General features: G+C 50.3%; 1 protein-coding gene across 11 annotated transcripts in view; it reads right to left on the bottom strand.

The window, feature by feature from the left end:
- LARS2 (leucyl-tRNA synthetase 2, mitochondrial) overlaps positions 1–12788 on the bottom strand; it is a 181824-nt gene that overhangs the window by 48836 nt on the left and 120200 nt on the right. For 10 of the 11 annotated variants that reach the window (XR_008297170.1, XR_008297173.1, XR_008297172.1 and 7 more), the window contains 4 exons: positions 10421–10525; positions 7587–7702; positions 4137–4420; positions 612–710 (listed from right to left, as the gene is read on the bottom strand). Coding sequence is in view for 7 of the 11 variants with exons in the window: in XM_053219548.1 (XP_053075523.1) it covers positions 612–710; positions 4137–4420; positions 7587–7702; positions 10421–10525 (604 nt within the window). In the remaining 4 variants the exon portion in view is untranslated. The remainder of the gene's footprint in view (positions 1–611; positions 711–4136; positions 4421–7586; positions 7703–10420; positions 10526–12788) is intronic. The other variant, XM_053219545.1, reaches the window with a different exon arrangement.

A 12788-nucleotide genomic window follows, 5' to 3' on the forward strand; every position in this document is an offset into this window, starting at 1 on the left:
TACTTTTTGCCTTACATGGGCATACGCCCCACCCCCAGTAAGGGGGTAACTTCTGTAGAACTCAGCCAATGAGGAACCAGGGGAGGGACTTGCCTCTGTAGTGCTCAGCCAATGAGGAACCAGGGGAGGGACTTGCAGGCTAGGAGATAAATTGTCTGCTGTGACCGCCCCCTAGCATGCCTTTCTATCAGACACCTGCTCTTGCAAAAACGCTGAACGTTGATTAAAGCCTCGCTTTATGGTGCTCCAAGTCTCCGAGTGCCTCCTTTGATTGGGTCAGTGGGCTTATTTCTCACTGACGGACTTGGGACTTTCTACTGGATAACCTTTGCTCGGGGCTTCCTGGCAGCCTGGCTAAGACTTTCTCAGAGCTGCACTGTGGACTGAGACTCTTCCGACGCAACCCTCCTTCCTTCCTCCCACTCACCTCTCGGGCATGGTACCCGCACTGTGGTCTATAAGGGCTCTCCCCACCGGCTCCTGCTCCCCTTTCCCCCCAACCTTTCAGGCGCTGCCCTCAGTAAATCTCTTGCACCTATGACTCTATCTTGGTGTCTGCTTCTTGGAGGACCCAAACTGACACATGCTGAAAGGATTCAGCAAGGCTTTACCTGTGAGCATTCTGCGGGTCGGTATATCTAAAGTAGTACCAAGCAGAATCAACAAAGGTATCCATTGTGTCTGTCTCTCTCTTGGCGGCTCCCTTGCACCTAAAAAATAAAGGAAGTTCATCAGTTTCTTTTAAAATTTTTAAATTTTAATGCAGTTTTTCCACCAGCTTTTGGGAAAGCGATGACAACTGAATACCAATTTAGAATGTCCCAAGAACAATGCTTCATCACGGATTGGTAATTCAGAGGATACTCTGCTTTTGTATTGTTCGGTACATGATGTTTTGAAGAAATTTACAAATAAAAATGTAAACCTTCACCAAGTAAAAGCGTTATTCTCCACTTGTCTGAATTTTACCTGGTAGAAAATCTAACAACCTAAGAGGATAAGCCCGGAGGGTCTCTTCTGCACGTTAACTTCTATTTTAGGCGTGTCAAGATTGCCTTCAGCCAATGCCTAGTTTATGATACTTGTGAAGGAAATCGACTTATAAAGAGAAGTTGAAAACCAAATGTAGATGTGCTAAAGAATAAACTTGGGTTTTCCCTATCTCTACTAGGGCCAGGGGTGCAGAATTCGAAACCTTGGGAAGAGAGGTCACCTTGGAGGTCCAAAGGCAGTGGCGTGCTGGGGCCACCTCTCATACCGGCTTGTGAGAATCAACTGTTCACACGTCTTCCCGGCTCGCTGACAAGTCATGTCGAGACAGTAGCCCGAACCTAGCCCTTGCAGAAGTACGTACACTATAGAAATTGGCAAACGCCACAAATCAGAAGCTCCCCTCCAACACACCCCCTGCTGAAGGATGGGATACAGAAGGGTAAAGATAGCCCTACCATTCAAGAAAGCAAATGAAGTGAGATCCTTGGAGTGTGAAGGGCTGAAAAGAAAAAGCAGTCCTCGAGATGGGGATGCCTGGGGAGGACTAAGGTTCCACAAGGGCCCAACGGCTGAACCAGTTCCGAAGCACGTGCCCAGTGTGATGGGCCCACGGAACCACACAAACCCGGTGCAAAAATCCTACAACTTGCAGGAACCCGAGAGAGGGCGCCCTTAGTCCGGCCTAGCCTAGGAAGGGCTCAGCCTCCCTGCCCCCACCCCCCGAAGACTCCTCCAGGCTTGGATCAGCAGTGATGGGTCGCGCCATTTATCACCAGCTGCGAACAGGGGCCCTTTGTGGCAGGGAGAAGGACTGCTGGAGAACACAGTTCTGACTCCAGGCTCTGCCTTTTGAGACACAGATGTAGGACCAACCACCCTTCTAAAATAGCCGCCCTTTTGGCAGTCGGAGTCCTTGGGGGTTCTTGGAGATTTTGAGGAGGGACGTGAGGAACCTCAAGAGGATCTGATGAATCTTCTGCTCATTTTGCATGCAAGGGCATGAGTCTGCTTTGAATTTAAAAATAGAAGAAGGCTTGCATTTAGAGCTTGCATCTGTGAAGCAGTTCATACTGCCTTTACAGATAGTACTGAAGGAGACAGCCATCACCACCACCACCCCCCCCACCCCCCAAGCTCCTGCTTATTAAATAGAAGCTGAGCAGAGAGACAGAAGCCCCGGATCTGGCGGGGCTCTGGGACTCACAGGGGCCTCCCTCTGGGGACAGCGGTGGGCCCTGGGGGCAGATGTTTAGGGGAGGGAGCCCGAGGGAATCCTGTTTCCTACCGCCCGGGGCTACTAGAAGCCGCCGAGCTCAACAGCACATCTCTAAATTAAAGCCAGATCTTTTTAGTTGGAAAGCAATCAACCAGAACGTAGACACTATTTGGGGAAATAATTACAACACAAAAATTCCTTATTCTCCCACACTATTAGTGCAGGTGTACAAGTCAGGAAGAAAATTCAGGGCTCAAGTGATCAAAGGAGGAATGTCCGCCTACAACTTGCCAGGTTGATTTTCTTTTTAGTGGTCACGTTGGACTTGAGGACACCAACATATTTTACGACCGACACGAAAAGCTGGTGATGTGGCCAGGCTACTTGGTAAGTGGGAGAGACAGGTGCTGGTGACAGTGACAATGGTATTGTCATTAGGAGCGCCAACGGTACTAACGAGGGCGGGGGTGGGTGGCAGGCAATGAGCCCAATGCTTCGCAGGCATTCTCTCATTTAATCCCGGGAACCCTGGGGATTATGAGGTAGGTACTACTCATGTCCCCATTCTGCAGTAACCGAGTAACTGAAGTCCAGACAGGTTAAGAAATCTGCCCAAGGTCTTGGAGCTCAAGAGTAAGGACTCCACACCTGTTGGACTCGGGCACCCGCGGTCCTTACCACTGGACACGCTGGTTCCGTGACTGTCAGCCCTAGATGCTCACTAGAATCGTCCAGGGAGCCTGGACCGATACCAAAGACCTGTGCTCTGACCTCCAGGAATCCACAGCCAGGGGAGGAAACCTTCTCCCCACCGCAAGGGCCCTGGGCTGCTGCAGCTGGTGCGCTGAAGGCCACCAGTGTCTCCGGCAGAGAGACCCTTTTGTCACCGCTTATCAATACAGAGGGTGTGCTGGCTTCTCCTGGAGCCCACGTTTCTACCCCAAAAAGACCCAGAGCTCCCTATGTTCCTGCCCACAAGCCTTATCTTAAAACCAGCTGGGTGAGGACCCAGGAGGACAGTGGTAACACGTCCATTCACTGACTGGTAAGGGTCACTGTGCAGGATTACATGTCTCAATTCTAGTCTCCCAAGTGGCCCTTCGAGGGGGTTTAGTTTCTGATAAGAAAACCGAAGCTCAGAGAAGTTAAGTGACTTTCCCAAGGCCGCATGGCTAGTTAGGAGGCAGGGCCAGGCCTTGGACCCGTTACTGTCCGACTCCCCAGCTTGGGCCTTGCAACTGCACTATGGTTCCCGGATTACCAACCTCGTAATTCAGCTCTGTACTGGCAGAGGACTACATTTTAACACCCTCATCGCGATCTGTAAGGCCCAGAAAAAAATGGCTTCTCCACAGAAGGAAGCAGGAAGATACACAGCCGGTACTCGTTACTTAGTTGTTTAATCAGCCGGTCTGGTATCACAAGAATCACATCTGAGATACGCCGGGGAACGGACGGTGAAACAATCCTACTTCCAAAACGAGCAGGTGTTTCAGTATATTAAAGAGCGAAACCCCTCAGCATACACACCCTCGTAGCTACCACGCTGCTACTTATGAGAAAATCTCCATTGTTACCAAGCCTCTAGGTGGGGAAACCAAGGCAGAGAGGAGACACCATTTTCTCTGCTTCCAAGAAGCTCTCTGGAATATGAAATGGGAGGAAGTGGCCTTTTACAAAGCTATGCTGAACACGTGCGGCTTTCCATCAACGGGACCAGGGGTTTCTGGCAAGGATGTGAATGGACACCCGCTGCTGCTTCTGGCTCAGAGAGGAGAGGAGAGGGTGCTCATCCCGGTGGCCAGGCCTCGGATTCCAGCCCCTTCTCTCCAACGTCCCGAAAGACCTAGCATATTCTTTCCAGTCTGGTCGAAGTGCAAGGGAGCAGAGAGTCTGAGACTCCAGCAGGGTGCTGGGGACCCCTTACCTCGGACAGGAGCAGTTCACCCAGTCCGAAGCCGTGGCCAGGGGGGAGCCTCCCTTGCCGGTAAAAGCTGTGATGTGGGGCAAGGTCACGGGCAAATCCTGCAGAGGCACCGGCACGGGGCCACAGGCCGGGCAGTGGACCATGGGGATGGGCGTGCCCCAGTACCGCTGTCGCGAGACCAGCCAGTCCTTCAGTTTGTCACTCGTCACGTCTCCACCGACTCTCTTCCTCCGGGCTTTCTGGGTCAAGGCTAGAAACGCATCCTGCCGGTTCATGCCTGTGAACTGCAAGGGGAAAGAGAGAAATCCTAGTCTTCCCTCCCCAGGGACAAGGTGTCACCACCCCCATGCCACCAGACTGCGATTTTCGTGTGTGGTCTGTGCAGGGCCATGTTGTGTCTTCACGAGCCCCGGGTGCCTCTATCTTTGTGGCCCCTTCCTCCCTAGGATAATACCAAAGACTGTATTTTATGGGGCACCTGGGTGGCACATCGGGTTAGGCGTCTGACTCTTGATCTCGGCTCAGGTCACGATCTCACGGTTCGTGAGTTCAAGCCCCGCGCTGGGCTCTGCACTGATGGTGTGGAGCCTACTTGGGAGTCTGTCTCTCTTTCTCTCGGCCCCTCCCCTGCTTGTGCTCTGTCTCTCAAAATAAACAAACTTGAAAAACATTTGTTAAAATTGCATTTTAGGAGTGTGTGGAATGAAAACGAATGAAATTTTGAAATCCTTAAAGTTCGCTTTTTCCCCTCTGGTTTTAAAAGAAGTGCAAACCTTGTTGAGGACCCCCTAAAAGCTCCGTCAGCCCCACGCCCTGTGTCCACTGTGTCTAACGGGGAAACCGGCTCCAGTTCCGCGGCTCTCCTCATCACCTGAGCCCCGAGATACTGCAGACATCAAATGCTTTGAGCTGCCAACAAAGAACTGCATGATATGCATTTCTAATGACCAGTCCCCTGTTGGGGGAAACATAATCTGGAAGAGAAAAGGTTCAATATCCTGAAGCCGAAGGCATTTCAGGCAAGGCAGGGGAACGAATCGGAGCCACAGCTGGAAGGACCAGAACCACTTCTTCTCTGTTTAAATGCTCTCGATTTAGAGACAGCGGAGTGAAACACAAGTAGAAAAGAGAGGGGCGCCCGGGGGGGGCGCAGTCGGTTAAGCGTCCGACTTCGGCTCGGCTCAGGATCTCCCAGTTCGTGGGTTCGAGCCCCGCGTCGGGCTCTGTGCTGATGGCTCGGAGCCTGGAGCCTGCTTGGGATTCTGTCTGTCTGTCTGTCTCTCTCTCTCTTTCTGCCCACCCCCCCCACCCCCCACTCACGTTCTATCTCTCCCTCTCTCAAAATTAAACATTAAAACAAATTTTTTCTAAGTTGAAAATAGAATTTCTCTTTTCCATCAATGGGGACCAGAACCAAACTAATGGTAAGAATGGAACCGGCATGGAATGCCAACGGGGGGCTTGGGGTACCCTGGAATCGGTTCACTGAAGACGGCCTGCATACCTACTATGTGCCAGGCTCCTGCCAGGCACTGGGGGCACGAAGACAATTATGCTCTGCCCCCCGCCTGCAAGGAGCTTACGAGCATGAGGCATATGCAGAAATACACGCAGCTGTTGATCAACAGCAGCCCCGTCCTTGGGGTCTGCAGGGTCTCCCGAAGAACACGCAGTGCTCGCGACCGCGGCAAGGCCCGCACTCCACGCTCCACACCCCCGCCATCACACGATGACGGGGCAAACGATCACAAGCTCTCTTGGAAGTCTACCTCCTCCACGTATCACTGTCTTTACATCCCAGAGGCTCACGGATGACAGGAGCCTCTCACCACCTGTTCTCCCTCCACCTGCCAAAAAGCATTTGTTGTCCTAGATATTCAGTCTAGAGCCTGGAGAGGGTTCAATGGACCACCTGAACCTATCCGAACAAGCCAGGGAGCATTCATTCACGTCAGTCCCATACTAAAGAGGGAGTATCTCTCTGGGCACTTCAGAAGCCTAATTTTGGCCACGAGTGCCTCCTTTCTTGCCCTGCTGAGACATCGAGGGCACCTTGGTTTTGGCTCTGCACCTCCTCCAGGGAGCCTGCCCCAACACGGTCGAAAAGAAGGTTTAAGGTTCCGTATCTGAGAGCATGACTCACATCTGGGGATACCGTTTACGAAGTGAAGGCACAAACACGAAGTCAGAAAATGTCACTCGCATAAGGAAAAAAAGTTGGCCACACTCTTATTCTTTGTATATGTCTATCTGTATACATATCTACAAATAGCCCATAGCCAGGGACTCCCAAACCTGAAAATCCCAGAATTCCAGGTCTAACTGAATCAGGATCACCCAGCCTGGGGCCAGTAAGCATCTCCTGGGCGACTCAGAGACACGGCCAGGGAGGCACTCACTAGGTGACACTGGCAGTTCCCAGACTCAGCTGCACAAGAGAATCACGTGGGGAGCTCTGAACACGCTTGATGTTCAATCCATGCCTCCCACCCCATAACCCTCAAATCAGAATTTCTGGGGTGGGACTCAAGCATCAGTAGTTTAAAACACTTTCCAGGTATTTCTGAAGGGCGGCCAAGTTTAAGAAACAGCGCTCTAAACCAGAAGAGTCAAACCTCAATAAGCACACAGATCTCATGGGGAATCTTATTAGACTCAGGGGGCTCTGAGAGGCTCCACATCTAGCAAGTGATGCCTGTGCGGCCGGTCCGGGGACCACACTTTGAATAGCAAGGTTCTGGGCCAGGGATCCTCAAAATATGGATCCTGGATCAGTAGTAGCAACAGAAGCACCTGAAACTTACTAGAAGTGCAAATTCTTGGGTTCTACCTGGGACCGCTGAGTCAGAAGCTGCCAGGCACTCTGGGTCCGAACAAGGCGCCCGTCGACTCTGGGGTGCGCTCAAGTTCGAGAAGCACCAGCTCTGCTGTTTCCCACTTAGCCCTCACCCTACCTCCTCCATCATACTCCCTGGCCTGGGGCAACTGCAAGGCTGAGGTCAAATCCTGCCAGACCTACCACCTGTCAAGAGATAACCTGGACCAAATGAATAAACGCGATTTAACTTCAGTGTTCATTTCCATAGGCGAGTTCAACTTGAGGGAGAAACAAGTCAATAATCTGGGGAGAACAGCCAATTTCAGTCACTCTCCCAGGGAATCAGTCTTCCCGGAAGGGGAGATTTTTTTTTTCCAGCAGGAGAGTCCCAGAATAGAATGACTACGATAACCACGAACCTAGGATTAGGCTTGATTTAGAGGTGACAAATTTCTAGATCTTGAAGAAAATGTTTTGTTTTCAAAGATTAAAAAACGAGGCTGCAAGACCATTAAGTGTAGGGATGAGTGAAATGGCAGGTTGTAATCTGCACCTGAAGGAAAACAGCTCATCAGATCCAGGCCAAGGTCATGATCTGAGAAGCTGTCAGGCCCGCGCCATGGGGAACCCACCTCAGCAGAGCAGCAGAGTCTCTCTGTGCCATCCGGCAAAGTCTCGATGACTTCGGAGTAGGGGAGGCCCAGGGTTTGGGCTAAGCTGGCGTCCTCTGGGCTGGTGCTGGGAATTCCTATTCAGAAGGGGAGAAGCATAGAACACCTTCTTTGCAAATGCTCAAGTCACAGAGATATCGACAGCACTAACACCCTCGGCTTTAGCTTCCCGAGGGAGACCCTCTTTTAGCTACAGAAGTTACAAAACCACGGCGCATTCCTCAGGAAAAAGGAGCACCGTCTTGGAGAAACCCACCCTCCTATTTCTTAAAGTCTTCATTCTGTGCTTCAAAAAGAGTTGTAATTCTGAAACACACGACTCGGGGTGCTTTGTGTCACCGAGACAGGGAAGCACAAGCATCTGGAGAAGCCTCTTGTCTGAATTCCCTCAGTGACCAAGGACCGTGGCATTCTCGCGAGACGCAGGGCACCCTGGCATTTCCGGGCACCCTGGAAAAAATCCACTCGGTCCGGAAGTGGAAAGCTGACAACTGTGTTTCTGCACGCTGGGCTCTGTTCCCAAAGGCAAAGGTACCTTCATTCCCAACAGAAATTTATTCTTCAACCCACATATGCCCTGGAGACGGAGTTGAGCATAAGTAAATCACTCATGCAGAGGGCCAAGGCCTACTATCGGCTTCAGCTATTCATACACACAAGCTTGCCCGTGGGTTCTCAATCCTGGCATTGCTGGCCTCCTGGACTTAGCTGTGAGGCTGTGCCGAGGACTGTAGGATATTGGGGAGCGTCCCTGGTCTCAGCCAGTAGCATTCCCCGAGTGTGACAGAAAATGACGGCAGAATTGCCAAACGTCCTCTGGTGGCCAAATCGCCCCTGGTTGAGAGCTCCTGCTGGAGGGTCAGCCGTGACACCTGCTAACGTCCCTGCAGACATGACGCGTCACGTGGCCACTGGGAGAGAAAACTAAGGGCAACACATACAGTGCTTTCGGTCACATTTCCACGGGCGACCTCCTTGGAACACCGCCCTACGAGGGTGATTTAATGTTTGGGAGACATGTCCTAAAGCTCCCTGGCGAGACGGAACGCTCCGTGGTGTGATGGAAAGTTCTGTGGTGTTCCGGCTGAGATTACTGACAAAAAGCACCTAACGAGGCAGACAAATGTTCAGAGTGGACTTGAAGGAAGGGTGAGGACAAATGGCAAGCAATAAATATTACTGGAAAGTGTCCATTTGTTACCCTCCCAAAGCATATGGTTTGGGGTAATGAGGAGAAATGTTTGAAAGGAGACACTGTGGTCAAAAAATTCATGTGACCACATAAAGAATGCCCTGGACCACAGTGTGGGTTATGTGGGGCTCAGCAGGATGTGAACTATTTTATTTTTAATCTTTATTTTTGAGAGAGAGAGAGAGACAGAGTGAGAACAGGGGAGAGGCAGAGAGAGAGGGAGACACGGAATCTGAAACAGGCTCCAGGCTCTGAGCTGCCAGCACACAGCCTGACGCGGGGTTTGAACTCATGAGCTGTGAGATCATGACCTGAGCCTAAGCCGGGCGCTTAACCGACTGAGCCACCCAGGTGCCCCGGACATGAACTACTTTGTAAAGTGCAGGTGAAATGGCAAAAACACCACTTTATCTCTTTTTTATTTCTATTGCTCTTCTTGGAAGGCAAGAAGCAGTAACTTAGAAAATGTTAATAATGTAACTGTGGGAATTCAAGACAACAGGAGAAATTATTTCCAGGCACATCTTAAAAAAAAAAAAAAAATCAGACTTTTTTTTTCTTTCAGAATTTTCAATACTGTGCCAGTAATTTGACTCAAAATACACCCCTCCCCTCACCCCCTGTAAAAGCAAAAAGCCACATCAACAAGAGGTCCTTTTATTGTTTATCTTGGCTGATTGTATTAATGAATCTTACTAATTATAAAATATGTAAGAGTAAATAGAGGGAATTATTTCCCTCAAGCAACACATTTTCCAGGTTCCAATGGTCAGAAGGGAATGGCCTGAATGCCTTAATATCCATTTTCTGTTTGGCTGGTTCTTCAAATCTCTTTGCCAAAAACCGATCTGGGAATTGGGAGGGAAAACGTGATGTTAATAAGAAATGCTATTTCTTCTGGGTGCCACGAAACTGAGAGTGGAAGGAACTTTCTCTGCAGATTCTTGGCACTTTGAGAGCGGCTGGGATCTGCAGCCAGAATACTGGAGAAGAGGGGCGCTCGGGCCCATCCAAAGGGCGGATTTTGCACGCGCTGTCATTAGTTTTCAGCCTGTGGTTCACCCCCGAGCCCCGCTAGCTGACGACACCTGAGGATGAGCGAGGGATGAGCGAGGCCGCAGGGGACATCCAACGCACAGTTCTAAATGCACCTCCAACCCTACTGCTGTGTCACGGTCCCTTCCCTGGAGGGCTCAAGTTCACCTCCCCCACAGACCTCTGCCAAAACCCAGCCCAATCCATCATGCGTGCTCAGAACCCCCATCCCCACAGTTGCTGTTGGTTCTAGGAGCTCCGAAATCAGATTTCATCTGAGCTGTATTATTCCCCGTACCATACGTATGCATCTCACAAACTAGCTCTACTGGCCGGATACTTTTTATTACTCTCAATAGCAACTAGCAAGGTGTGGACTCTTGGGTATATTTTCAAGATGTAGTTATTAAATAAGGGGTGTTTAAATGACGGGCATATCATTTTTTTCCAGAGGCAAAACAGACCATGGAGTCAGCAGGGAGCAATTGCAGTTGACCGCGACAGCCTGGGGTTTTGATCGGAAGCCTGCTAAGTATATTATCCTGATTATATTTTAATAGCTACTCACCTATTTTGGAATCCAGAGAGCCCTCAAAGTCAGCTTTGGCCAAGATAACGACAGGGGCCTCCCGCTGGGTGAGCATGTTCACGGCCGTCACGGGCGTGAGGCAGTCTGAAAATGAGAGCAAGTGACAGCTGGGGTACTCACACCATCTGAGTCTCAGAGGAGATAAGTGAGAAAAATAAGCACTGGGACTTCTGTGTCTTGTGCTAACGGTTTAAAAAAAATCTGTTCTCCGAAGTTATCAATGGATAATTCACACCAGTAGAAAGTCAAAAGGTGAAGCAAATGCACAAAAATGTTCATCTATGCTCACAACCAAAGAAGTGAAATGGCGTGTTTACTTTCCAGATGGTAAAAGATGTTCCCGCCACTCCTTTTTCCTTTTGAAAAGTACCTCAGGGGGCCCCTGGGTGGCTCAGCCGGTTAAGTGGCCAACTCTTGAGTTTTGGCTCAGGTCATGATCTTGCGGTTTGTGGGGTTGAGCCCCTCTTTCCCTCTCTCTCTGCTCCTCCACTGCTCATGTGCTCTCTCTCTCTCAAAAATAAATAAACATTAAAAAAAAAATACCTCAAATATACAGAAGAACAAGCAACACAAACATCTACGATGACTAGGAGATGTCTGGAATTCCAAATCCTTACACCTGAAAACGGAAGTGGATAAGAGAGTAGAGAATAACTAAGCAGAGAGCAGGAGAGATCCGGACATATAAAGACAGAACAGTTCTTCCCACTTACTCTTTCTCAGGAGACAGCAGAGGATGTGTTCCAGCAAAACAAAGGGGTAAATTAAGAAAGACACAGAAACGGGATCTAGGAAACAGAGGATCCAACAAAGGAAAGAGGGTCAGGAGACTCTCAGAACAAAGAGAGAGGGAAGCCCTAGGCAGCAGATGGGCAGCAGAGGCCTAGAGAGTGACCAGGTCAGGCCTGAGCAGGATAGAGGGCCCAAGAAGCATCTTCTGGGGGGAAAAGAGGGATCAATACATTTGATCTGACAGGTTGGAATGTGTAGAAAATTTGTATTGAGAGGAGTTTCAAAGAGCCTCTAGGAGGGTGTGGGAAGACTTAGAAATTCAAAGAACACAAAGCAGATGAAAAAAAAAAGAAGACATCATTAACTTCAGGCAAAACAGAAAGTACTACCAAAAGGAAAAAGTAACCATAGTGTCCTTGGCTCAGTTGTGAATGGTATTTATGTGGTCGTAACAAAACGCTTAATTTGGAATTATCCAAACAGTGTGCCATCTTAAATGAAGCTTGTTACAACTACCACAGCAGGGAGACAAGCCAATAATAGATGAATCTTCACTGACGATGTGCAGGAATGGAAGCATGAAGACGCAAACGCAGTCCCAAAGGAAGAAGGGATGAGGAGTGGTAAACAATTAGCGAGCTCACTTGCGCTTACAGCAACATGAGCAACTGACCGCAGTTATAATTTGTGAACTCTTACTACCTGTATTTGCCGTGTTTTAAGACTTTCTATAATTTATCTGAAATATGTTTTACAAACCCCAAAGTCAGAATATGCCCAGGAAGTAAGATTTATTTATTTATTTTTTTGATGTTTATTGTATCTTAGGGAGAGAGAGTGCGTGTATGTGTGCGAGCTGGGGAGGGGCGGGGTGGGGGGGTGGACAGCGGATCTGAAGTGGGCTCTGTGCTGACAGCAGACAGCCCGATGCAGGGCTCGAACTCACAAACCGTGAGGTCATGACCTGGGCCGAAATGAAGAGCTGGACGCTTCACTGACTGAGCCGCCCGGGCGCCCCTAGATTTATTCATTTCAAAGAGGGAAAGATAGGCTCTGTAGGCACCTAAACCGGCTCTTCTCACCTTTCACCTTGGCGGCAGGAGGTGGGGGGGGGGGTGAGGAAGCAAAGGGTGGGCTAGGGTGGGGACAGAGTGACACGCAACCCAAACGGGTCTCCAGGGCAGAGGTTCAGCACCCACGGTACCACAGCTGGGAGGCACCTGCTGCCCGAGCCGCCTAAGTGCTGCCATTTCCCAAAGGGGAGACCCGGGTTTCCGATTCCGTACTGCCCCTCCTCAAAGAAGACGTGCACACGCGTGAAGTCTGCGGTCACGAGAAAACGTGAGGAGGAGGACGGGAGATGAGGTGTGACAGTAAAAGTCGCAAGGTAATGTCGAGAACTGGTGAGCTGAGGGGAAGCAGGGGAGGCCCATTACCCAGACACAGGGAGGGCTGTACCAGAGAAACACGTGGGGCACAGGCTGACTCCGGACCTGCCTCTCCCTCCGACTCAGCAACAAAACACTTAGCTGGACGCTCGGCTGCACAGCTCACGACAGCACTGCTCCGCCTCCCTTCCACCGGTGTGGCCACGGGGTACGTGCCGAAGCGACTT

The sequence above is a fragment of the Acinonyx jubatus genome, chromosome A2 (assembly GCF_027475565.1).
Source record: "Acinonyx jubatus isolate Ajub_Pintada_27869175 chromosome A2, VMU_Ajub_asm_v1.0, whole genome shotgun sequence".
Taxonomy (NCBI): domain Eukaryota; kingdom Metazoa; phylum Chordata; class Mammalia; order Carnivora; family Felidae; genus Acinonyx; species Acinonyx jubatus.